Source organism: Thalassophryne amazonica, chromosome 18 (genome assembly GCF_902500255.1).
Source record: "Thalassophryne amazonica chromosome 18, fThaAma1.1, whole genome shotgun sequence".
Taxonomy (NCBI): Eukaryota; Metazoa; Chordata; class Actinopteri; order Batrachoidiformes; family Batrachoididae; genus Thalassophryne; species Thalassophryne amazonica.
In genome coordinates, this window is record NC_047120.1 from 60,978,544 (window position 1) to 61,005,581 (window position 27,038).

The window sequence follows — 27,038 nt, forward strand, 5'->3', positions numbered from 1 at the left end:
CCTCCCTAGCCTGGGAAACGGGAGGAACCGAGGAACCTAAACATACCCGATGGCAGGTCTCGCTCCACTGAACCACTACCCCGGACGGCCAATCGATCCGGGGATTGTGTTTTAACATCCAGGGGAACCCGAGAATCACACGGGAGCTGGCAGGAGTCACAAAAAACTCGATCTCCTCCCGGTGGTTCCCTGACACCACCAGAGTTACTGGAGGTGTCTTATGTGTGATTAGAGGGAGTAGGGAGCCATCTAGTGCCCGTACTTGCACAGGTGAAGTAAGTGCCACCAGAGGGAGCCCTGCCTCCCTGGCCCATTTGCTGTCTAGCAAATTCCCTTCAGAGCCCGTGTCCACCAGTGCTGGGGCCTGAAGGGTTAAATCCTCATAAAGGATTGTAACTGGGAGTCGTGTGGCGATATGGGTGTGTCCCACGTGAATGTCTTGGCCCACCCCTAGCCCAGTTTCTAGGGGCGGGCGTTGGTGTTTAACCGCTCGGGGCAGTCCCTCACTTGATGCTCTATCGAGCCACAAACAAAGCAGACCAGCCTCCTCTGTCTTTCCGGTGGTCTAAATGTGGCCCTGCTCGTGTCCATAGCTTCATCAGCAGGGGGAGCTGTAACCACACGGAGCGTAGAGGCCGTGGAGCGTGGGGAGGGCGGAGCTCGGTCGGAACCGGAAGGGAGAGGGACGGCGCGTGTCCGGCCACGCCCTTCGTCTCGTTCCCGACGGCGTTCTTCTAACCGATTGTCTAATCGTATAACGAGATCAATAAGCCCGTCTAAATCCCGCGGTTCGTCCTTAGCCACCAGGTGCTCCTTCAGGACCAACGACAGTCCGTTTACGAAGGCGGCACGGAGGGCAGTGCTATTCCAGCCGGACCTCGCAGCCGCGATGCGGACGTCGACTGCATAAGCAGCTGCGTTCCGGCGCCCCTGTCTCATTGACAGCAGCACGGCTGAAGCGGTCTCTCCTCTATTTGGGTGATCGAACACTGTTCTGAACTCCCTCACAAATCCATCATATGTCTGAAGGAGCCGTAAATTTTGCTCCCAGAGCGCTGTAGCCCAAGCGCGTGCCTCACCGCGAAGCAGGTTTATCACATAAGCTATCTTGCTAGCATCAGTCGCGTACATGACGGGACGTTGTGCGAAGACGAGCGAACACTGCATAAGAAAGTCCGCGCATGTCTCCACACAACCCCCGTACGGCTCTGGAGGGCTTATGTATGCTTCAGGGGAAGGTGGGAGGGGTCGTTGAACGACCTGTGGAACGTCACTGTTGCGCACAGGATTGACAGGAGGGGGAGCCGCAGCAGCGCCCTGAGGGTGCGCTTCCACCTGTGCGGCAAGAGCCTCCACCCTGCGGTTAAGGAGGACGTTCTGCTCGGTCATTAGATCCAACCGAGCCGTAAAGGCGGTGAGGATTCGCTGCAACTCACCGATCATTCCTCCTGCAGACGCCTGTGTGCCCTGTTCTTCCATTGGCCGTTCAACAGCCGTTTGATGCCCCTCGGGGTCCATGACGTTGGCCGAGATATCCTGTTGTGAAAGTGTAGGAACACGGACCCACAACAGGGGGCGCAAATGAACGGACAATGGAGGAAGTCAAATAACACTTTACTGTTGTGAATAAGCACAACAAACACGGCAAATTACAATAGTAGACAATGAAGTCAAATCACAAAATGTGTCACGTGGGCAGGCTCGAAGATAAGGCACATCTGTCCAAAGCAGAACCGGAACCACATGATTTCCTCCGCCACCGAACCCCGGGAATACTGGAGCCGCCAAGTCCCGAACTCCCAGGTGGCCACTGCCTCCGCTTGTCGGATCTGGTACTGCTGGCGAGGAACAAAAACAGATGTGGGTGCGTTTGCACCCAGCAACACGTATGGTGGGAAAACCACCTCCACCTCTCGTCAGGAAAAAACTGGTAAGTGCAGAGTGTGAGTACTTATCCAAGAGGTAGAAAAACAGTCCAATACAGTCTCCAGCTGTAATACTCACTATCTGCTATCCAACACACAAGCAACAAGGTATTATCGTCAGAAAGACAACACAGTTGGCTGAGTACTTTACCTCCTCGGTAGAGCGATATCTCGGCAAAGAGGTGGAGATGTCGTCTTGCTGATATACCACTGAAGATCAGATGATTGGTGACAGCTGTCGTAGGTGATAAGTGACAGCTGTCACCCCGGCTGCTCCTGTGAGGTGGCAGCGCCCTCTGGTGCCTGGAGCCCGCACTCCAGGCAGGGTGCCCTCTGGTGGTGGTGGGCCAGCAGTACCTCCTCTTCAGCGGCCCACACAACAAAAATCCTTATCTTTAACATTGAACAAATGTCCAAAAATTCATAACTCTGTCAAAAATAATCAAATGTTTTTCATAGTTGAGAGCATTATGTAGGATGGTATCCTTTATCAACTGACCAAATTTAATCTGGATCTGATCCAGATTACAGATTTTGTGGCCATTTAAATTTAACATTGAAAACCCCATTTAATGTATATTTTACATTATACCTTAATAAAATGTGCCCCAATCACTCTCACATTTGAAAGTGCGGTGCAGACTGGCTCTCGCTGTCACCTGACAAAGTATGATCCGGATCTGATCCAGATTGTGAATTTTGTGGACGTTTGAATTTAATATTGAAAAGCCCATTTGATGTACATTTTGCATTATATCTCAACCAAAAGTGCCTCAATCACTCTCAGTTGTGACAATGAGGTTAATAATAATAAATTTGATCTGCATCTGATCTATATTGCGGATTTAGCGGATATTTGATTCTTTAACATTGAAAGCCCTTTAATCTATATTTTGTATTATATTTTATATTATCAAAAGTCAGTTCTAACAGGACTTTGACCTTGAAAATTTTTTTTCCAAGGTAAAAATATTTTGGAAATGGAAACTAGTGTAATTTTGTTTTTATTTTTTTTATTTAATTTAGGACACAAAAGCTAGACTTTATGAAATCCTGCCACAGCCCTGCAAAGCTTGATCATTGGTGGTTACAAAAACAACAAAACCAAACAAACTACTTTTCACAGAACAATATACAAGTATTTTTCATATTAAAGGATACACAAAGACTAGGATCACTCAGTTCCACACCAATAACTGCATGGTTAAAATGCATATTTATTGTCAGAATCCTTCCACTCATCAATGGGCATGTGCAGTCATTTTTCTTCAAAGTTTACATCCATCCACCCTACTGTATAATCACAGTTTTACAGTTTTTCCAGTGACACTTTGCCTTTAGCATCGCAGATGTCTGGTGTGAAACGGGAATTAATGAAAAAGATTTTTAATGGCATAACAGGTTACACAAACAGAGTATGTTTTGTTGTGTGGGCTGCCAGAAGAGGAGGTACTGCTGGCCCACCACCAGAAGGCGCCCTGCCTGAAGTGCGGGCTTCAGGCACGAGAGGGCGCTGCCGCCTCAGGAACAAGCCGTGGTGACAGCTGTCACCCATCATCCGTGACAGCTGTCACTAATCAACACATCTGGTATAAAAGCAGGAAGACACCTCCACCAAACTGCCGAGATATCATCTTCATCTGGAGGTAATATCCTCAGCCTTTTGTAAAGCTGTTTATTGTGAGTGTTTGCAGGAGAACCGGTCGTTTTTGAGGAGGCTGTGCAAGACGGCGCTCCTTTTCAGCTGAGACCGCTGCAACGCGCTGAGTGAGAGGTGGAGGTGGCATTCCCACCAGTGTTACTGGGTGTTCACACACCCACCCTTTGACTGTTTTTTGCTTTCTGCCAGCAGTACCAGATCCGACACGCCGGGAAGGTGGCCACCTGGGGACTCCGGGACTTGGCGGCTCCAGTATTCCTCGGGTTCAGGTGGTGGTGGAAATCGTGTGGTTCCGGTTCGTTTCCAGACGGGCATCTCCTATCGTCGAGCCTGCCCACACGACACCTTTTATTAATTGACTGTTGCACATTCTGATTCTGCTGTGTTTGGTTGTGACATTCACACCAGTAAAGTGTTATAATTTGACTCCTTCCATTGTCCGTTCATTTACGCCCCCTGTTGTGGGTCCGTGTCACTACACTTTCCCAACAGGATATCTCGGCCAGCGTCATGGACTCCGAGGGGCGTCACCAGGTTGTTGAACAACCAATGGGAGAGCAGGGAGCGCAGGCATCTGCAGGAGGCGTGATTGGTGAGCTACAGCATATTCTCACCACCTTTACGGCTCGAATGGATCAAATAGCCGAGCAAAACATCCTCCTGAACCGCAGGGTGGAGGCTCTCTCCGCGCAAGTGGCGGCGAGCGCTCAGGGCGCTGCTGCAGCTCCTCCTCCTGTCGATCCTGTGCTAGATATTAATGTTCCAGTGGTGGTCCAACAACCCCTCCCACCATCCCCTGAAGCATACATAAGCCCTCCTGAGCCGTACGGAGGTTGTGTGGAGACGTGCGCGGACTTTCTTATGCAGTGTTCGCTCGTCTTCGCACAACGTCCCGTCATGTACGCGTCAGACGCAAGCAAAATAGCTTATGTGATCACTCTGCTTCGGGGAGAGGCACGCGCTTGGGCTACAGCGCTTTGGGAGCAAAATTCACGGCTCCTTCACACGTACACTGGGTTTGTGAGGGAGTTCAGAACTGTGTTTGATCACCCTAACAGGGGAGAGACCGCTTCAACTGTGCTGCTGTCGATGAGACAGGGACGCCGAAGCGCAGCTGCTTATGCAGTCGACTTCCGCATCGCGGCTGCGAGGTCCGGCTGGAATAACGCTGCGCTCCGCGCCGCCTTTGTAAACGGACTGTCGTCAGTCCTAAAGGAGCACCTAGTGGCCAAGGATGAACCGCGGGAATTAGATGGGCTTATTGATCTCGTTATACGGTTAGACAATCGGTTGGAGGAACGCCGTCAGGAACGAGACGAAGGATGTGGCCGGGCGCGCGCCGTCCCTCTTCCTTCCGGGTCCGAGAAGGGTCCGCCCTTCCCACGCTCCCTGGCCTCTACGTCCCGTGGGGCGACAGCTCCCCCTGCTGACGAAGCTATGGACACGAGCAGGGCCACATTTAGACCACCTAATAGACAGAGGAGGTTTCCACACGGGGCGTGTTTTGTTTGTGGCTCAATGGAGCATCAATTGAGCGATTGCCCCGAACGGTTAAACACCAACGCCCGCCCCTAGAGACTGGGCTTAGGGTGGGCCAAAAACTTCACGTGGGACACACACATATTGCCGCACGACTCCCAGTTACAATCCTTAGTGGGGATTTAACCCTTCAGGCCCCAGCACTGGTAGACAGGGTCAGAAGGGAATCTGTTGGACAGCAGATGGGCCAGGGAGGTAGGGCTCCCTCTGGTGGCGCTACCTACACCATTGCAGGTGCGAGCACTAGATGGCACCCTACTCCCTTTACTCACACACAAGACACCACCAGTAACTCTGGTAGTGTCAGGGAATCATAGGGAGGAGATTGAGTTTTTTGTGACTCCTTCTACCTCCCGTGTGATTCTGGGGTTCCCCTGGATGTTGAAACACAATCCCCGGATTGATTGGCCGTCCGGGGTGGTGGTACAGTGGAGCGAAACCTGCCATCGGAGGTGTTTGGGATCCTCGGTTCCTCCCGGTTCCCAGGCGAAGGAGCAGGTCCAAGTACCCCCCAATCTGTCGCCGGTGCCGGTTGAGTACCACGATCTTGCTGACGTTTTTAGCAAGGATCGGGCACTCACTCTTCCCCCGCACCGTCCATATGATTGTGCCATCGATTTGTTGCCAGGCATGGAGTTCCCGTCCAGCAGGCTGTACAACCTCTCCCGACCTGAGCGCGAATCGATGGAGACCTACATCCGGGACTCCTTAGCTGCCGGGCTGATCCGTAACTCCACCTCTCCGATGGGAGCGGGTTTCTTTTTCGTGGGAAAAAAAGATGGCGGTCTTCATCCATGCATTGATTATCGGGGGCTGAACGAGATCACGGTTCGCAACCGATACCCGTTGCCTTTGTTGGATTCAGTGTTCACCCCCCTGCATGGAGCCAAAATCTTCACAAAGTTGGATCTTAGGAACGCATACCACCTAGTTCGGATCCGGATGTGAGACGAATGGAAGACGGCATTTAACACCCCGTTAGGTCATTTTGAGTACCTGGTCATGCCGTTCGGCCTCACTAACGCCCCCGCGACGTTCCAAGCTTTGGTTAATGACGTCTTGCGGGACTTCCTGCACCGATTCGTCTTCGTATATCTGGATGATATACTCATCTTTTCTCCGGACCCTGAGACCCATGTGCGGCATGTACGTCAGGTCCTGCAGCGGTTGTTGGAGAACCGGTTGTTTGTGAAGGGCGAGAAGTGTGAGTTTCACCTCACTTCTTTGTCCTTCCTGGGGTTTATCATCTCCTCCAACTCCGTCGCCCCGGATCCGGCCAAGGTCGCAGCGGTGAGAGACTGGCCCCAACCGACAAGCCGTAGGAAGCTGCAACAGTTCCTCGGCTTCGCAAATTTCTACAGGAGGTTCATTAAGGGGTATAGTCAGGTTGTTAGCCCCCTGACGGCCCTGACCTCACCAAAAGTTCCCTTCACCTGGTCGGATCGGTGCAAAGCCGCGTTTAGGGAGCTGAAACGCCGGTTCTCGACTGCACCGGTCTTGGTGCAGCCCGATCCTGGTCACCAGTTCGTGGTTGAAGTGGATGCCTCTGACTCGGGGATAGAAGCCGTGCTATCCCAGAGCGGAGAAACCGATAAGGTTCTTCACCCGTGTGCCTATTTTTCCCGCAGGTTGACCCCAGCAGAGCGGAACTATGATGTGGGCAATCGAGAGCTCCTTGCGGTGAAAGAGGCCCTTGAGGAGTGGAGACACCTGCTGGAGGGAGCGTCAGTGCCTTTCACGGTTTTCACTGACCACCGGAACCTGGAGTATATCAGGACCGCCAAGCGACTGAACCCCAGGCAAGCCCGCTGGTCACTGTTTTTCGGCTGTTTTGACTTCCGGATCACCTACCGCCCCGGGACCAAAAACCAAAGATCCGATGCCCTGTCCCGGGTGCATGAACAGGAAGTCAAGACCGAGCTGTCGGATCCACCGGAACCCATTCTCCCGGAGTCCACTATCGTGGCTGCTCTGACCTGGGACGTGGAGAAGACCGTCCGGGAGGCCCTGGCACGGAGCCCGGATCCCGGAACAGGACCGACGAACAGATTATACGTCCCACCAGAGGCCAGGGCTGCCGTCCTGGACTTCTGTCACGGGTCCAAACTCTCCTGCCACCCAGGGGTGCGTAGGACCGTGGCAGTGGTCTGGCAGCGCTTCTGGTGGGCGTCCCTGGAGACTCATGTCCGGGCTTACATCCAGGCCTGCACCACCTGCGCCAGGGGCAAGGCTGACCACCAGAAGGCACAGGGACTTCTACAGCCGCTTCATGTGCCTCACCGCCCCTGGTCCCACATCGGTCTGGATTTTGTCACGGGCCTCCCACCGTCCCGGGGGCACACCACCATCCTCACGATAGTGGACCGTTTCTCCAAGGCGGCCCACTTTGTGGCCCTCCCGAAGCTCCCGTCGGCCCAGGAGACGGCGGATCTCCTCGTCCACCATGTTGTCCGGCTGCATGGGATACCAACAGACATCGTTTCGGATCGCGGTCCCCAGTTCTCCTCGCAGGTGTGGAGAAGTTTCTGCCGGGAACTGGGGGCCACTGTAAGCCTCTCGTCTGGGTATCACCCACAGACTAACGGACAGGTCGAACGGGCCAACCAGGAGTTGGAGCAGGCCCTCAGGTGCACGACCTCCGCACACCCGACGGCTTGGAGTAAACATCTGGCCTGGATCGAGTACGCTCATAACAGCCAGGTGTCCTCTGCGACCAGCCTCTCCCCATTCGAGGTTTGTCTGGGGTACCAGCCCCCTTTGTTTCCTGTGGTGGAGGGAGAGGTCGGTGTGCCCTCGGTCTAGGCCCACCTGCGGAGATGCCGTCGGGTGTGGCGCACCGCCCGTTCGGCCTTGTTGAGGGCCCGGACGAGGGCTAAAGCCCATGCAGACCGTCGACGGTCCCCGGCCCCTACTTACCAGCCCGGGCAGGAGGTGTGGCTTTCCACCAAGGACATTCCTCTCCAGGTCAAGTCCCCCAAATTGAAGGACCGCTTCATTGGACCCTTCCCCATCCTCAAGGTCCTCAGTCCTACCGCAGTGAGGCTTCAACTCCCGGCCTCACTGCGGATCCGTCCGGTCTTTCATGTCTCCAGGGTAAAACCGCATCACACCTCACCCCTCTGTGCACCCGGTCCGGCACCGCCTCCTGCCCGTATTATCGACGGAGAGCCGGCTTGGACAGTTCGCCGGCTTTTGGACGTCCGCCGAATGGGCCGGGGTTTCCAGTATTTGGTGGACTGGGAGGGGTATGGACCCGAAGAACGCTCCTGGGTGAAGAGGAGCTTCATCCTGGACCCGGCCCTCCTGGCCGATTTCTATCGTTGCCACCCGGACAAGCCTGGTCGGGCGCCAGGTGGTGCCCGTTGAGGGGGGGGTCCTGTTGTGTGGGCTGCCAGAAGAGGAGGTACTGCTGGCCCACCACCAGAAGGCGCCCTGCCTGAAGTGCGGGCTTCAGGCACGAGAGGGCGCTGCCGCCTCAGGAACAAGCCGTGGTGACAGCTGTCACCCATCATCCGTGACAGCTGTCACTAATCAACACATCTGGTATAAAAGCAGGAAGACACCTCCACCAAACTGCCGAGATATCATCTTCATCTGGAGGTAATATCCTCAGACTTTTGTAAAGCTGTTTATTGTGAGTGTTTGCAGGAGAACCGGTCGTTTTTGAGGAGGCTGTGCAAGACGGTGCTCCTTTTCAGCTGAGACCGCTGCAACGCGCTGAGTGAGAGGTGGAGGTGGCATTCCCACCAGTGTTACTGGGTGTTCACACACCCACCCTTTGACTGTTTTTTGCTTTCTGCCAGCATTACCAGATCCAACACGCCGGGAAGGTGGCCACCTGGGGACTCCGGGACTTGGCGGCTCCAGTATTCCTCGGGTTCAGGTGGCGGTGGAAATCGTGTGGTTCCGGTTCGTTTCCAGACGGGCATCTCCTAACGTCGAGCCTGCCCACACGACACCTTTTATTAATTGACTGTTGCACATTCTGATTCTGCTGTGTTTGGTTGTGACATTCACACCAGTAAAGTGTTATAATTTGACTCCTTCCATTGTCCGTTCATTTACGCCCCCTGTTGTGGGTCCGTGTCACTACACTTTCCCAACAATGTTTCATGAAAAAAAACATTGTGTGGTGCAAAAATATATTTGGTGGTGGAGGTTAATGATCGATTTTGGTTGTTAGGAGTCAAAATTGATGGAGAAGATGTCAGATTCTGACGTTTGACGCCTTCTATTGAAAGTTTTGGCTGCTAACTTTAATTGAAGCAGCCAGCAGCAGAAGATTCTAACATCTCTCTGCTGTCAGATGACTGCTGGTAAGATCAAATAATAATAAGCCGATTAGCACCAGATCACTAGAAAATAAGTTACTTCACAGAAGATTGTTTGTGTGAAAGAATAACAGAATGAAAGTGAAACTGACATCCAAATTAATGTATATTTGGCCGTATTTTTGTTGGCATTATTAAAACAGTATTTCTTGCCTGGTGGGGGTTCTCAGGCGCCTAGTGGCTCGCCAGACCTATAATACTGAAGGGGAACACTTAATTTGTTGACCTTGGCAGAGGGATGTAGTCTGAGTGCAGCTTCAGTTACTTCATATTTTATGCACAGATACATTTTTAACGTTGTTTGTTTAGTTTTTTTTTTTTTTTTTGACTGTTGCTCATGTTGTTGGTCTGAGGCTGTGATTGATTGCTGATCTGACACTGTGTGTCCTCGGCGCTGCAGACGTTCTTTCCATCATGTTGATGACACTGTTCACATGCACCGCCCACTGACACCGTCAGTAAATCGATGTGGGATTGACCCTCCGCCCATACTGACATGACCGACCAATCATCCGTTGATGAGTTAACGAGATCAGGAACACAAGATGATTTAATCTGCTTTTATTCCTGTCACATTATTGCGAGTGAAAAAAAATGTTTGGAATAAGAACAGTTTAAATTGTACTTATGTATTTATTGTTGACTTTTTTACCGTACATGCAGGCCCAAAATGTTCTGCAGTTTTATCATGATACTGCATGATGTTATTTTTATAATGTAATCATCTTTTTCTGAATATGAACTGCACTGGCCTGTAGGAGGCGTATGCATTCTTTAATCCACGTGGTAGTCAGCTAACTCCTCCCCATCAGGTAACTATGCTCATTACTACATCAGTTGGAGCAGCATATATAACTTTACGTTTAAAGGCGTTTCTTTGGCCACCTGTTTGCTAAATCATTGTTTAATTTCCCATAATGCTTATGCTATGACTCAAAACCTTTCTTCTTTCTTCTTCACATCTTCCAACAGTGTGTAAGATGTGCTAATGCTAGGAGCTAACAGTGCTCATAGATGCCTTTACGGTGTCAAATCTCGTAGGTAATCACGTTCTCGCTGGGGAGGCCGAGATTTCGTTGTCAGTGTAAACAAGTGTTTGCGGCAACTTGTTTGCAACATTGCGTCATTATGGAGGTGAGTTCAACCGAAATATGTATTTATATTCCATTCTCCCTATTGACGTTTCAAATCCCGCAAAACCTCGGAGAGGTCGCCACGCTGCGAGATCTCAGTAACATTGAGAACTACATTGAGACGCTCTGATCACGATGCACTTTAACCGCTGCACACAGACAACACCATTAACATCGCAACATAAAACTATTTTTATATTGTGCCTAAAACTCTTATGAATATATTCTCTGGGTTTATAGACGTTATTGCATTTATTTTATGTAAACATGCAAGAATCACACTGTCTCTCCGTTATTTTCAGTGGGAGCTGCTGTCAGCTACGCTCGCTTCCTGATCATGTCGTTCTGGGGGAAAGTGAAGTTTGCTCTTTAACGTCTTGATTATTGTTCTTTACAACACTGTTTGTCCTCTTTGTGCCAGACTAATATATATAATACGTATGTCTGAAATTCAGTTTGTGTTTATTAAATTCCACGCAGATTAAACGTAACAGACACGGATTAGTTGTTATAATTGTTTTAGCAAGTTTTCAGGGTATCATGCAGCAGTCTCTTATTAATGTGACGAAAAGCATAAAAAATACATTTTTGTAGTATAATATTAATTTACAGCTGTCATCGTGTTGCTTCTCTATACGTTGTTTGACTGCAGTGACTCTCGGGCACGCAAGGGATTATGGGATACGTCAATAGGGCGAATGAGCCAGTCATGAATTTTGACCTAATCGGTACCACTTAAGGGGGGAAAAACAAAACGACACTTAGAATCCAGCCTCAGTGTATCATGGCCTACACAAAAATGTATGATAGTCATCCTAGGGTGGTAGCTGTAGCCAGGTAGGGGTCAATGACGAATTACACAGAGGTCAAACTTTAAAAATGCTCCAATCATGTTGAAAACTATATCACATCATTTGTCTGATCATAACGATTCCAAAAAGGTATAGTTTGGATGATCTATGACTGAATGTTGTGGAGTTATGGGGTAAAAACAGCAAAAATGGTGACAAAGGTCAATTTCAGTTTGTACAGGGGTCAAAAGTTAAAGTTGCTCCAATTTCAGCAAAAAATGATGCAAATTATTGGTTGAAATAAAAGGATCAATAAATGGAATAGTTTTGACCCAGGTCAGACTGAAGGTCAGTGTCTGGGTTCTTGCTACCAAAGGCATCCTGTGGTTTGGGTCCAGGTCTCATACCAAGTACGCCAAATCTGCCTAAAGTCTGCCTAAAGCCAGACATGATCAAAAAGGAACCACGGCTCTGAACACAAGGACATTGCTTAAGAAGAGAGCAGATGAAATCAATCCCAGCATGTAGGTGACTCAAGCTTTATGATGTCATAAAACAACAAAAATATGTAAGAGGCTAAGAATATGTATATATTTTTTATATCCACTGAATGAAATATCCTTGAAAGTGACAAAAAAAAAAACCCAAAATGAAGCAAGCGTTTGTACCGGCAGGTTGGTGGGTGATTCCAGCAAACTGGTGAGGTCGTCAGATGTGAACTTTGACCCTGGCTGGGTGATGGACAGCTCCTCCAATTGAGGTTTGAACAGCTCCCTGGTCAGACTCTCAAAGTCTGAAATGTGCACACCAGGAATATGGTTCATCAGATCTTAGTCCAAAAAATAATCCGTTAACGTGGGGAAAAAACTAATTAATGTTTCACATGAGAAAAAGAGCAATAAGTATGTATTAGAGGCCAGGAAACTACGGGGCTCTTTGATGATTTAAAGGTAAAGAGTCTCACCTGTGTAGGACACTGTACCGGCTGGATCAACCTGGAGCCGTGAGCTCAGTGCCTGCCGCTGAGCCTCTGTGGGTGTCAGACCGAGCAGGTCCAGAGCCTGGACACAAACGCACAGATCAATAAACGCACATAGACCTGAAAGCAGCAGCGTCACCGCTTTATAGGTCACAAAGAAAACAACTACACTGCCAATCGCAACCCAATCCCATGCTGATTTAACCTATTAGTTCATAATACCATCACATAAATGTGACGCATTTTGTGACAGTATTTGGGAATGAAACCAAAACATCATATATGGGTAATAAGATTTAAACTCAATGTTAAAACACCTGATTTCAATTTATGTATTTCATGAGGCAGTGTTGAAAATTAAAGTCTTCCTGTCAAACTAAGTTCAACATCAGTGGCTGCCTCCAGTGCTGAGAAATGAAGCAAACGCGGAAGCAACAGATCCTCTGATTCTGAGCTTGCTGAGATGAAAGAATCGTGGAGTTTGTACCTGCTCGATCCTCTCCTGTCTGAGGCGGCAGCTGCTGCTGATGAGGGAGGATTTGGACTGAAGAGTCTGACTGCACGTCTGCTCTGAGACAAACACAAGTCAATATGTTGCATGTCTGCATCCGGAAACGAGCACAAAACGCCACCGTGTCTTCTGAGTATTTTGAGGAATAAATGTCTGACGAAACAAAGAGTCTTGTTTTTAAAAATGATTGAAGCACAACTGTGGGATCAGAGATTAGTGAGAAAGAATGAAACGTTTGTGTTTTGCGTAAAACAAGATGTAACGACTATCAAAGTGCTTTTAATGAAAACATTTGGTGAAATAACCGAGTGTCAGTCCATGTGGGTATTTGCCCCGTACACTGCCCACAGAACAGCGAACCAGACCCGCTACACTCTCCTTTCAGCTGCAAGTCTACATGGAGGTGATGCCATGTTGTTATTTTGAGCTGACTCCAACTGAGGCCCATCGTTGTGGACACCTGGCCAACAGGCGCTCCCTGTAAGCCCACCCACCCCACCCAAGGCTTGGCTCCAGGAAGAGGCCAACGGTTTCCTTACTCGAGGCGAGGTGACTTCAACCTGGTCAAGGTCACGCCCACATTCCACCTGGCTGTATGGTGACTTTGGAGACATCAGAGTGATGGGAAAGGACCAGCTTTCTGCATGGGGGGCTGCCAACCAGGACCCAAGACAGCTGTATGGACCAATGCATTCTCCCAGACCTGACCTGATAAGTCCAAAATTGTGTCTTGTCATGAGATGGGCTCTTGGGGTACCTTCCAGGTTCACATTGGTGCAAAGGGACTCTGAAAAAAATACCCCAATTAATATCTGAGCAAAGCAGCGATAGATACCAGGGTTTACGCCGGAGACATCTTCACCGTGTGGTGAGGAAGACACTCGTGTCTGCTCCGTCCTACTTGGAGACACTCGAACCTGCAACACAAAACCAAGAGATTGAAGATTTTTAACCATCACCAACCTCCCAATCAGGTTGAGAACACAGGTTTAGACCCATCACAGTTGGCCCTTTAGTATTATACGTTTGCAAACGTATTGATGCCCACCACACACAGACTACCCATTCAATTAATTTTGTATTTTCTGCCACTAACGTTGCTCTGCACAGCCCTCACAGTGACCGTTTACAGGCCGGTTTGTTCTTTTCCAGGGATGAGGATCCAAAGGGCTTGACCCCATTCCCTTCAAAACATGTTTTTCCCCAACAGAATGCAGCAGCAGAACATCTTGTTTTGCATGATGTCTTACCTGAGGGTTCATGCCTAGTAGATTGAGACCCTTACAGTCATCTAAATTTGATAAATATCCTCCCTGTGGGAGTTTGTGGAGACTGGGGCTAGGGCTGGTACCTGGGTCATGTTCATCGCTGGCAAAGTCTCGCTAGCTGGGTTGCGGCAAGAGGTGATCTTGGTGACCCCAGCTGGCTGCAGAGGTGGAACACCCGGACCAGGGGCCCTTGTGTTGGGCACACCTCCAGCACTGGGGCCCTGGAGGAGGATGGGACTATGAGGCCCGCTGCTGGAGCTGGATGATGATCTCCGCCGTATGAAGGCAATTTCCACCGTAGGATCTGGTCTACATAGGTGACACATCCATCGTTTATGTGAAACCGGTGAACAGTTTTTACATGAAATGTTTTTAGGATTACATTAAAAAAAATGGACACACATGGTATCTGCAAAGAGCCGTTTTGTTTTAACGTTTTACCCTGAACATATTTTGGAGTCAGACTCTTGCTTTTTGCCAAGTTGTCCTAATTCTAATGGTCATACGTGTGTTGCACCTGAGTTTGGTGCGTGTCATGATGCTCCTGGCCTCCTCGTACGTCACGCCGATCAAAGACTCCTTGTTGATGGACACCAGCTGGTCTCCAACCTGCAATCGGCCATCCTGAAAATGCCCAAAAGATACAAACTGGTTCTGTTAGGACAATCAGAACCAATGGCTTGGCTTAGTTTGAGAAGATTGACAAATTTCTATGCACACTTAACTTTGTTGGAACATGTCATAGCTTTGTAAATAAGAGCTTATATAACACCAAACTACAGCTCAGCAAAATCCAGGATCAGGATTTGGATTGGGATCTGCTGTTTAAATTTAAACACCCCAGTGGGTGGGAAACCGGCACCTGGGTATAGGATACTCGTGCACATAAGCGCACTCCGAAAGGACACTGACCTTCTGGCAGTCTCCTCCTGGCACAATTTCTTGAATGAACACCATTGGTCCTTCAACTCGGTTAGCTCCGCCATTAATGACAATTCCTAGTCCTGTTCCCTTGGCAACACATATCAACTGAATGATGGTGTCACTGGAGAGAGGGGGGGATTCACCATAGTTAAAAAAAAACAACAACAACAACAAAAAAAAACACCTGGCACCAGGTCGAACCGTCGCGTCATAATTTGTTCTTTGTGCTTTCAGATATTTTTCGTCATGGCTGTTTGTGCATTCTGTAAACAACAAACAATATATTTGTGGGCTTTTTTGTGGCTATCTTGCACTGTACACAAACAACTTTTTCAGTCCTGTAGAATAGATTATTATTTTTTGCTTCAAAACATTTGATTGTTTATATGTACCGTCAAACAGTGTGTGTGTGTGTGTGTGTGTGTGTGTGTGTGTGTGTGTGTGTGTGTGTGTGTGAAATGTGAGTTAGGGGGCGCTGTGTTGAGCATCGTATTCTTAGTTCAGCTTCGTAGCCTTGTTGTCGCCCTGGTGGTGTTTGGAAAAACTGCAGCTGCATATTGAATAAGCTTTTACTCTGAATAAAACTATTAAGAGTTATTGTGAAAATCAGTTGAAATTTCATCGTTTCTATTTTTTTGTTCTAACTTTTTGAGTGAAAATCCAAATGGACTGCAGGTCTGCTGGGTGGTTCCATCAGGTGGCGGTGCCCCTGGACCTTACCTGGGACTGCACTTTTTCATTAATCTGTGCTGTCTGGCTGATTGTATAAAAAGTTATCTGTGAGTTTTAAAGCGATTAGACCAAAATCTGTTTTTTTTTTAAGTCAAAATAAATAACTGTCCACAAATCTTTGATTTGTCATTAAAGCATATCTTACGTAAAGGCGTGTGAGGGTGTGTGCACGCTGTATGGCGTGTTGGCGGTGTAGGTGGGGCTGTGAGTGTAGGTGGTGACCGCCTCCTTGGGGCTGAGGAGCTGTGGACTCTCTGATCTGGAGGAGGAGGAGGAGGAGGCCGTGTCTGTCAGCTTCCCTGAACCCAAAGAAGAAGAAAAGTGGGAAACAAACATATCTCACAATATTCAACTGTTTTTTTTTTTAAATCTAACAGCTGCATCCCTTTATTCAGGCATTTTCCCAAAATGTTATGTATTTATTCCAGGCCACGCCCAACAAGCAAAAATTATTTATTAATAAAATTTCTAAAACTTGTAACACGCTTATATAGAATATTTTGGCCTTACCCCTTATTTTACACCCTGTCCTGCAAATAAATAAATAAATAGATAGATAGGTTAAAGGCTCTCACGGCACCTCCAGTTTTCACAAATTCAGTCCAAAAGGTAATTGGTTTCTCTTTTAGGCCAAATCAGGTTCCTTGTGTCATTTCATTAAGGTTTTTTGGAGTGTTGGTAAATTATACATTTTTTAGAAAGCTTATGAAATGAGGAATCCAAATAACAATGTTTTCATTTTTTTCAAAGGTTGTTATGGCCGCCATCTTGGATTTCCTAAATTGGTGACCTTCGGAAAGTAACTTTTCACTTTCTTGACTTCTGGTTATTTGTGGTATGCAGTTAACAAATAACCGCACCATTCTTGGTTTAAGGATTCATAACCTTTATTACAAATTCCAAGAAGGGTTGAAAACATGTTTTGCGTTTTAATAACAGTTACAAATGTCTGAATCTGATAAGTTAGTAAAACACACCTACATGGATCAGGTTCCTATATCTCATAAGACACTGATATCAGCTACACCCAATAAAAATCCAAAATGGCAACACATTCTCTTACTGTTCATCAGCTTCAGTAATTTGTAATCAGTATATGTGGATCCTTGCCCTTGACATGTCTTATTTAGTCACTTCAGTCATGATCCTAGGTTAACCAGAAGTCCAGAAAGAGAAAAGTAAGTTGTCAGAGGTTTCCATTTTTAGAAATCCAAGATGGCCGTCGCACAACCTTTAAAAAAATAAAAGGAAACTTTGTTTTTTGGATTCCTCATTTCATAACCTTTCTAAAAATGTATACTTTATCAAATGTCCAAGAACTTATCGAAATTACACAAGGAATGTAAATATTTTTCAAAGGTCGCCAACTTTGGAAATCCAAGTTGGTGGCCATAACAACCTCTGAAAAAAAATGGAAGCATTGCTATGGCTCCTCGGCTGCCCCTGCTGCTCTGGGGTCCTATCTCATGCCTTCCCTGGTTCGGGGACCTCCGGGCAGGGTGGCCCGTCCATCCACAGCTCCCTGGCCCCCTGACCCCCCTGTTGGTTTGTTCCTCCCCTGGGCTTCTGGTGCTCCTCCGGGGCTGCCTGCCTCCCACCATCTCATGGATTTCCTGGTGCCTCCGCTGGGTCTGGGGTTGAGCCAGGGGCCCGGTGGAGCCGGTATATGTGGCCTGCTCCCTGCGCCGCGCCTCTCCTTCTGCCGGCTGCTCGGGGTCGGGCCTCACATGTCACACCCTTTTAATGCACTTTAGTACATGCACGCACGTCATATTGGGTTTTAATTAGCACATTATAGGGTTCACATAGTTTTGCAGTCAGGTGTTGGGGATGGGTCTGCAGGGCAGTCTGTGGCACAGCTGTGCGCTGCAGCCTTCCTCTGCGATCTCCATCCGTCACTACTGCACTGCCATTTTAATGCACACACTTTATTTCTACATATTTAGTAAACACACTCACAAATTTAGAGTCGGGGTCACTAGGCGGTGGTGAGTTTGAAGGGCAGGCTGTGGTGCAGCGGCGTGCCGCGGCCTCCCACGGCAATCTGCCACCTGCTGTCTCCTGCCCTGCTTTTAATGCAACACTTTATCTTTTCTCACTTAGGGGGTCGCACACAGCAAGGGAGATTAATTACAACAACTATGGTGGGGTTGGTAGGTAGGATGAGTGTGGCATGTGGGGTTGGCCACAATGGCTGTGGATGTCTGGGACTCTGGGGTGGGGGGGTCTGCCTCGCCGGTTCTGCCGTGGTCCCGGGGCCCTGCTCTGGGGCTGTGGGGCCCGGGGTCCCGCGTGCTGTCAGGGGTATGTTCCGGCACCGCTGGGCCGCTCCCCTGTTGGTTTGCTGGCTCTGGGTTCCTCCTGGGGCCCTGCGTCCTGGACCCATTTCTGTCATGCTCGCGGCCGGCCATATGGCTCCTGACAAACCAGAGTGGTCCATGTCATATGGTAAGGTTCTGTACTTTTGTCTTGGCTCAACACACCAGCCACAGCAGTGATCAGATATTTACCTGTGATCTGGGTCTCTGTGTGTGGATGGTTGCATGTTTGTGGTCGTCACCACAATTCGGTTTTTGGGTGCTCTCAAGGGGATCAAGACTCTGGTGTTCTAGACTAGGGTATGGATGCTCACTAATTAGACAACAGACTGTTGCTCTCACTGTTTGTTCATGTGTGGTTGTTTGTCCTGGTATGTCATATGATTGGGGTCCCGTCTCCTTGGTGTCTCACGTCACAGTTATTGTCTTCACCACTTGTCTTTCTTTCTTGTCTGTCTTCATGTTGCTTTGGTGGTCGTCCCTTCCTGATAGAAGTTGTCTGTTGGCTTTGAGTAGGATGGTGTAGGCTGATCAGGAAGGGCAGATGGGGTTCACACATGCACACCACGTTCACTCATGCACTACATACCTTCTGTCTTGCAAGAATAAATTGCATATATGTGTATTAATGTTCATAAATGGTTCTGCCAATGTGGCATTTACCATTAATATATATGCAGACAGGGGAAAAAAAATGGAAGCATTGATTTTTGTACTCATTTCACAAGCTTTCTAAAAACAAAAAAAAAAATGTAATTTTCCAAATTTCCAAAAAAATTTTAACGAACCTATGAATCTTTAGGTAAGGAACCTATCACCTCACTACTCTTCAGTTAGTTTTGAGAAAACACCGTAGAAATTTAATGGTTTTGGAACTAAAATGTCATTTCAAGTTCTAAAGAGCACAGCTAACATTTATTAACTGTTTCTTCTCAAAATATTACATTCTTTCCAACATGATTTTTTAATAAATCTTTATTTTAACAGTGGTACTTTACATTTGATACCTTATCAGTGTCTGTGATACTTTCTGTGAGAAAGCGGTAGAATCTCTGCTGTCTATTTTTTTTGGTTAGGGCATTTTATAATGTGGGAACTGTTCATGCAGTGTGGTAGAATGAGATTTGGGGTTTGTATGTTCTGGATCACCTGTGGACAGCTGAGGAGGGGAGATTCTTCCTGAAACTGGGACATTATTGGAGCCGTACTTTTCCATCAGTTCAACAAACTCCCTCCTGGAAAACAAAAATATCAGTGCTGTTATTTTGTGTTTATAGTCCTCAGGTATCACAATGCGAGTCTTCCTTTTTTCCTTCATCACACTGTAGTGATGAAATATGACATCTGTTATTGAAATACTGAATATTTGATGATTTGTGGGAAAGTCTCTTCGGCTGCTCCCTTGTTTTGCACTTGGGGTCACCACAACAAATCCAAGGTGGATCTGCATGTTGAATTGGCAGACGTTTTATGCCGGATGCCATTCCTGACACAACTCCACATTACATGGAGAAATGTGGCAGGGGTGGGATTTGAACTGGGAACCTTCCACACTGAAACCAAGGGCACTAACCACTTGGTATTTGTACTCTAAGTGAAGCTCAGACAATTTAGTGTGTGTTTGTCTCCCTCAGGTGGGCAAACTAAACCTGACACCTCATCTCTGTCCGATCTGTTTCAGATTAAGTTCTGGATAGGAAGACGAGGTTCAATTTACCAGCATCATCTGAAAAACACTTTGAAACTGAAGCTTCTGTGATGTCACTAAAACTTAATGCTGAAGCCTCTGTGATGTCACTGAGACTTATTTTTTTGTGACACTGGCTGAGACATACTGGCACTTCTGGGGGGGAATAACCTTTCATATATTTCAGCAGCAGCATTGGCATTTTAAAATGTATTCTTAAATGTTTCCTGATTGTTCTCAGAAAATTACCCACATTCCCTTAAACTGATATAACAGATTTTAACCTCTTGAACTCTGAGGCAGCAGAAAAAAAATCAACTTGTGTTTGTTTGTTTTTGTCCGTTGACCCTGTGAGGACAGCAGGTCGTCTCGCTGAGAACCAAATCCCTCTGACAGGAGATTTGCCGCTGGATGATTGCATCATCGCGTCCTCGCTGGGCCTCACCGCAGCAGCTGCAGATAATAAACATCATTTATTTAAGTGTGAAAGTAATCGCCAGAACAGTCGATATGGCGTGTCGGCGCAAAACGGCTTTCCCGTTCAATTTTATAATCATGTCAGTGCAGCGTCACTCCCCATCATGCATTGCAAACCATCAGGTTGGACCTTCCGTTACCTCATTTATTTTTTTTTAAACAGAAGTTTCTGCTTCACACCTGCTGAGCTGGAACAGATGTGCAAGCATCATGAAGAATAACTATGAGTGCCATGTAGTGCAGCAGATAAGACAATATTTACAGAGGAACCTTTCAAATGGTGAAACAAGCACCAAATTTGGCACAAATACTCCTTACTTTGACTGGCCACTTGAATTTTCAGTAGGCAGCCAAGTAGGGGTCAACTGAAGAATTACACAGGGGTCAAAATTTTAAAATGCTCTAATTATATTGAAAAATATACCACATTATTTGTTATGTGCCGATGCGAGTTGAGGAGCGCGACCAGCGTCTGACTGAACCCAGCGCTAAATAACCAGAAAGCGGTTCCAAAAACAAAACATTTATTTCCCTTTCCGTGCAATAATTGTGTACAACATAATATATAGCTTGTCTGGTGGAGTGAAGGACGGCGCGCTCTCCAGCGCCCAAAGGGATCGAAGCCCAGCGCTTCTGGACTCAAATTCACCGCCAAACACCCCCCAGGTGGACACGACAAACTGACTCTGTGAAGGATAGAAGAGGTGAGGTAAGTCAACAGCTACAACTAATATCCTTCAAAGGCACACGCTATCAGCAACACATTCAGGTCTGACTTTAACCTTTATGTAAATGAGCAGCTTCTCACAACAGGTGGAGGATCATCAGTTCGCACGCCACGGCCGTGAGAAGCGAGCTGCACAATTCTCGTCAATGTTCAAATATACTGCGTAACAAAATACCAAATTACTATTAACACTTATTCAGACAATCAATCACCTCTGATGTGTGCTGACAGCATGTGTCCCTCACCCGTCCTCCTTCACAGGCACGATGTGTTAAACGCAGGCGCGGTCCTCAGCGTCTCACAAACGAACGTCACAAGGTCGAGTTCCTGGCAATTCTGCTTGAACCACTCATGGCTTAAATGCAGAACGCCATTTAATTATCTGCTTCAGCTGAAAGTCCTTAAGTCTGCACATGAGCATCATCCACAGGTGCTGCGAGTCATTAGGCCTGCACGTGGACATCCTCCACAAGTGCAGCCAATAATGTTGATGAGGGTGAAGGATTCTTCTGCCAGCACCGTCTCCACAGACAAAAACCAGTTTGCATACCACCTGGAGAGCAAAGAAAAGAAAACAACACAAAAACATCCAGCCAAACCCCCCAACACACAACATTATTTGTCTGATCATAAAGATTCTAAAAAGGTATAGTTTGGACTATCTGTGACTGAATGTTATGGAGTTATGGGGTAAAAACAGCAAGAATGGTGACAAAGTTTCATTTCAGTTTGTACAGGGGTCAAAAGTTAAAGTTGCTCCAGTTTTGATGTTGAGTTAATAGGGTTTTAAAAAGGAATAGTTTGCAACATGTGTCATGCTTAGTTGTCACGTTATGGGGTAACATAGGCATACATAGAATCCAATGGACGTCAACATTGTTTGACCTTTACTTTGGAGACCAGACATTCAACACAGTCAAATTATTCCATTTATTAATCCTATTAGCACAACCAATAATTTGCACAACCTTTTACCAAAACTGGAGCAACTTTAACTTTTGACCCCTGTACAAACTGAAACTGACCTTTGTCACCATTCTTGCTGTTTTCACCCCATAACTCCAGAACATTCAGCCACAGATAGTCCAAACTATACCTTTTTGGAATCTTTATAATCAGACAAACAATGTGGTATAACTTTCAACATGATTATAGCATTTTAAAATTTTGACTCCTGTGTAAATCTTCAGTTGTCCTCTACCTGGACAACTATTGAAAACTCAAGTGGCTAGTGGTTTGTTTTTTTTTTTTTCTTTTCAAAAGAGTAATGTCTAAGGAGTATGTGTGCCAATTCTGGTGCTTGTTTCCAGAAATGAATGATTGTTACAGTTATCTGCTCCAGTAATGTTTCTGCAAATGTTTACAGTATGTCAACTACTGTTGATCTCATGATCAATAAAGACGATTTTGACCTTTTGTCAGTGACCTAAAGCTCTCTGCTGTGGATTATTGCTTTCCACATCAACAGAAATGTCAGTGTCACTAAATGTATTGATGACTATAATGTCACCGTCACTAAAAATGTTGCCAAACGAAAGAAATTCATCACTTTGGAGATGGTTTATAAACTGCACAGGTGTGAATTCAGATGCACCAGCGAACTCAACAAACGGCTACTGCTAATGTGATTGGCTACATTTGTGCACATCACGCATGTTCTGAAACATCGTTCCCAATTGTCAGTGACACAACTGCACCTCAGTCAACAAGCAAACAAAGATGGAAAGGATGGAGGAGGAAGTGGGCGTGGCCATTCAATCATCCAGTTAAAAGCAGACACAAAATCAAAAAACAAGGTGCCACAGTGATGAGGGAAGGAAACGAGGGAAGAAAAAAGTACCTGTCACCTTCCAAATTGTGGAATTTGAAGTAACAAACTGAAAACAGGTTTAATGGAAACACATACAGTAGTGTTCAGAATAATAGTAGTGCTATGTGACTAAAAAGATTAATCCAGGTTTTGAGTATATTTCTTATTGTTACATGGGAAACAAGGTACCAGTAGATTCAGTAGATTCTCACAAATCCAACAAGACCAAGCATTCATGATATGCACACTCTTAAGGCTATAAAATTGGGCTATTAGTAAAAAAAAAAAAGTAGAAAAGGGGGTGTTCACAATAATAGTAGCATCTGCTGTTGACGCTACAAACTCAAAACTATTCTGTTCAAACTGCTTTTTTAGCAATCCTGTGAATCACTAAACTAGTATTTAGTTGTATAACCACAGTTTGTCATGATTTCTTCACATCTGCGAGGCATTAATTTTGTTGGTTTGGAACCAAGATTTTGCTTGTTTACTAGTGTGCTTGGGGTCATTGTCTTGTTGAAACACCCATTTCAAGGGCATGTCCTCTTCAGCATAAGGCAACATGACCTCTTCAAGTATATTGATATATCCAAACTGATCCATGATACCTGATATGCGATATATAGGCCTAACACCATAGTAGGAGAAACATGCCCATATCATGATGCTTGCACCACCATGCTTCACTGTCTTCACTGTGAACTGTGGCTTGAATTCAGAGTTTGGGGGTCGTCTCACAAACTGTCTGTGGCCCTTGGACCCAAAAAGAACAATTTTACTCTCATCAGTCCACAAAATATTCCTCCATTTCTCTTTAGGCCAGTTGATGTGTTCTTTGGCAAATTGTAACCTCTTCTGCACGTCTTTTATTTAACAGAGGGACTTTGCGGGGGATTCTTGTAAATAAATTAGCTTCACACAGGCGTCTTCTAACTGTCACAGCACTTACAGGTAACTCCAGACTGTCTTTGATCATCCTGGAGCTGATTAGTGGGTGAACCTTTGCCATTCTGGTTATTCTTCTATCCATTTTGATGGTTGTTTTCTGTTTTCTTCCATGCGTCTCTGTTTTTTTTTGTGTGGCCATTTTAAAGCATTGGAGATCATTGTAGATGAACAGCCTATAATTTTTTGCACCTGCGTATACGTTTTCCCCTCTCCAATCAACTTTTTAATCAAACTACGCTGTTCTTCTGAACAATGTCTTGAACGTCCCATTTTCCTCAGGCTTTCAAAGAGAAAAGCATGTTCAACAGGTGCTGGCTTCATCCTTAAATAGGAGACACCTGATTCACACCTGTTTTTTCCACAAAACTGATGAACTCACTGACTGAATGCCACACTACTATTATTGTGAACACCCCCTTTTCTAACTGTGGTTATACAACTAAATACTAGTTTAGTGATTCACAGGATTGCTAAAAAAGCAGTTTGAACATAACAGTTTTGAGTTTGTAGCGTCAACAGCAGATGCTACTATTATTGTGAACACCCCCTTTTCTACTTTTTTTTTTTACTAATAGCCAAATTTCATAACCTTAAGAGTGTGCATATCATGAATGCTTGGTATTGTTGGATTTGTGAGAATCTACTGAATCTACTGGTACCTTGTTACCCATGTAACAATAAGAAATATACTCGAAACCTGGTTTAATCTTTTTAGTCACATAGCACTACTATTATTCTGAACACTACTGTATATACCCTGGGTTCCTTCTCTGCCCATGTCCAAACCATCTCAATCTCACTTCTTTGACTTTCTCTCCAAATCGTCCCACCTGAGCTGTCCCTCTGATATGTTAATTCCTAATCCTGTCCGTTCTCATCACTCCCAAAGAGAATCGCAACATCAGCTGTGCCACCTCCAGCTCTCTGCCTCCTGCCTTTTTGTGCCACCATGTCTAAGCTGTACAACATAGCTGGTCTCACTATTGTCTTGTAAACTTTCCCCTTCACTCTTGCAGATACTCCACCCTTCCTGCACTCTCTTCTTCACCTCTCTACCACACTCTCCATTACTTTGGACAGTTGACCGCAAGTATTTAAACTCATCTACTTTCACCACTTCTACTCCTTGTAACTGCACTATTCCACTGACTCCCCCTCATTCACACACACGTACTCAGTCTTGCTCCTACTGACTTTCATTCCCCTTCTCTCCAGAGCATATCTCCACCTCTCCAGGCTGGACTCAACCTGCTCTCTACTAGAAATGTTTAGAAATGTCTAGAAATGTTCCACTTGTCATCACTGACTTAAATCATCAATATCAAAGTGTTAACAGCTGATTTTAAATTGATAAAAAAGACAGTGCAGTTTTTGCGAGGGAGTGGATACCTGTACGTAGCAGTATTCGTATAATGAAATTCTGTTTGTATGTAGCGTCTGTGTCATTGGTCAGTATGGATCATATGATCATGATGTTATGTACTTGTACATGTATTTACTATGAATTTACTAATAGCCCAATTTCATAGCCTTAAGAGTGTGCATATCATGAATGCTTGGTCTTGTTGGATTTGTGAGAATCTACTGAATCTACTGGTACCTTGCTTCCCATGTAACAATAAGAAATATATAGCACTACTATTATTCTGAACACTACTGTATTTCAAAAATGCTCAGATATCCCCCCAAAAAGTTTTAACGTTTGCTTGAGATGGTTTTCCAGGCCATTTGAAAAAAAAGATTCTGTCCTTACAGGTCACATGACGTTCAGAAAGAGTGTCACATGTCGTACATGTGGACAAATAAGAGATGGAGAGCCTGTTAAGCACTATAAAACAAGATGTTACGGCAATATGGATTAAAAAAATTAACAAAACACCAATATTTAACAGGACTGAACAATGCATTGCCTTGACTTCTGGAATTACAGTTCTCGCAAGACCATTGCTAAAATGAAAGTTAGCGCGAGACAACAAAATCCAGCAGTCACATTCAGTCACTCAATAGAAACTCTTTTTGCAATAATTTTTGGTCAACATTCAGAACATACGGATAAACTTTTGCAGAAATCTGTTATGGGAACCCGGCAGCTACTGTGTCTCAGAAGACCTTTGTCCTGCAGCGCTGTCGAAGGTTCTGGCGTGGAAGTGCAACATTTGTGTGCAGTTATCATGAAAGAACACAAAGATGTTGAATGTTCAGACATGCAGGTGAAATATCTCAGAGTGGACTGATCAATCAATGGTTCAGCATGTCAAAGTGTGACGTCTGATCCTGGTGAGACTGCTGTTGCTCTGCCAGGAAGCTCAATGCTTTTGTGTCTTCACTCAAACCCGTCGGTTGGTCGCTGTGTTAGCACAGTTAGTCAAAAGCTGATAGTGAGGGTCATCTGGAATGCAAACCCTCATGTATTACTTATTAAATATCACTTTATCGTCATAGCAGCTGGAAAAATCCACTAGAACTCACTAACTCCAGCCAGTGGTCCAGTTCCCAGCTTATTCTGTGACCTCTGACCTTAAATGAAGGGTTGCTGCATGTCCTTCAGGCCCTGCTGGTGTTTTGGCTGATCCCCGGCTGCGCTGACAAACCCCGTGGACAGACAGCTGCGTCCTCATTGTGTCACTGCGGGTTTTGTTTGACGGGGAAAAGCAGCAGCGACAGCAGCCTGCCAAGTCGCTTTACCTCCTGCTGCCACGCTGCAGGGCGCCATCAGATCCACCTCAGAGTTCACAGAAAGGACAGATCCAGCAGAATCCAAAAAACTGACAGTCTCTGAGACCACATCAACAGCAAAACCCACAGCACGGGTCAAAAATCACCCACTTTTCCAGACAAGTGGCCTCCTGGTGGAGTGGGTTGTCCGCCACCCGTCAGGCTCAGGGATCGTGTGTGTCCACGCGTCCATCCTGGGTATGATGTTAAAACCTGAATTTGGTGGTTTAGGTAATTTCTGGTGTGTGGAAGATCCACTGGCAGTTTTGCATTCCAGCCATGGTAAAAACAATCATCCGGCTCCAGACCACATGGGAGCGCTGTGGTGCTAAACTGGCTCATATTGATGCAGCACATTCACTTTCTGTAGTCATACGAATAACGACTGCTGTGTCTAACAGCACGTTCTTATTTATTATCAAGGTAAACTTTAGGATGAATTCCGTTTCCTTTCCTCAGTCTCTGATCAGGTCTGTAATCATGCACTGGAGCCACATCCACAACATCCTGGATGGCAACCACCCAGGCATACAACCGGTCCACCCCCACTTCTCCAAAATAAC

The 27,038-nt window shown here is 46.4% G+C and overlaps 1 protein-coding gene across 4 annotated transcripts in view; it reads right to left on the bottom strand.

Moving 5' to 3' along the window:
* Positions 1–27,038, bottom strand: part of stxbp4 (syntaxin binding protein 4) — a 65,991-nt gene that overhangs the window by 28,610 nt on the left and 10,343 nt on the right. For all 4 annotated transcript variants that reach the window (XM_034193308.1, XM_034193309.1, XM_034193307.1 and 1 more), the window contains exons 6-14: positions 19,261–19,346; positions 15,939–16,092; positions 15,050–15,182; positions 14,655–14,761; positions 14,221–14,446; positions 13,705–13,786; positions 12,846–12,928; positions 12,344–12,440; positions 12,048–12,172 (exon numbers count right to left, since the gene is read on the bottom strand). In XM_034193308.1, the coding sequence (XP_034049199.1) occupies positions 12,048–12,172; positions 12,344–12,440; positions 12,846–12,928; positions 13,705–13,786; positions 14,221–14,446; positions 14,655–14,761; positions 15,050–15,182; positions 15,939–16,092; positions 19,261–19,346 (1,093 nt within the window). The remainder of the gene's footprint in view (positions 1–12,047; positions 12,173–12,343; positions 12,441–12,845; positions 12,929–13,704; positions 13,787–14,220; positions 14,447–14,654; positions 14,762–15,049; positions 15,183–15,938; positions 16,093–19,260; positions 19,347–27,038) is intronic.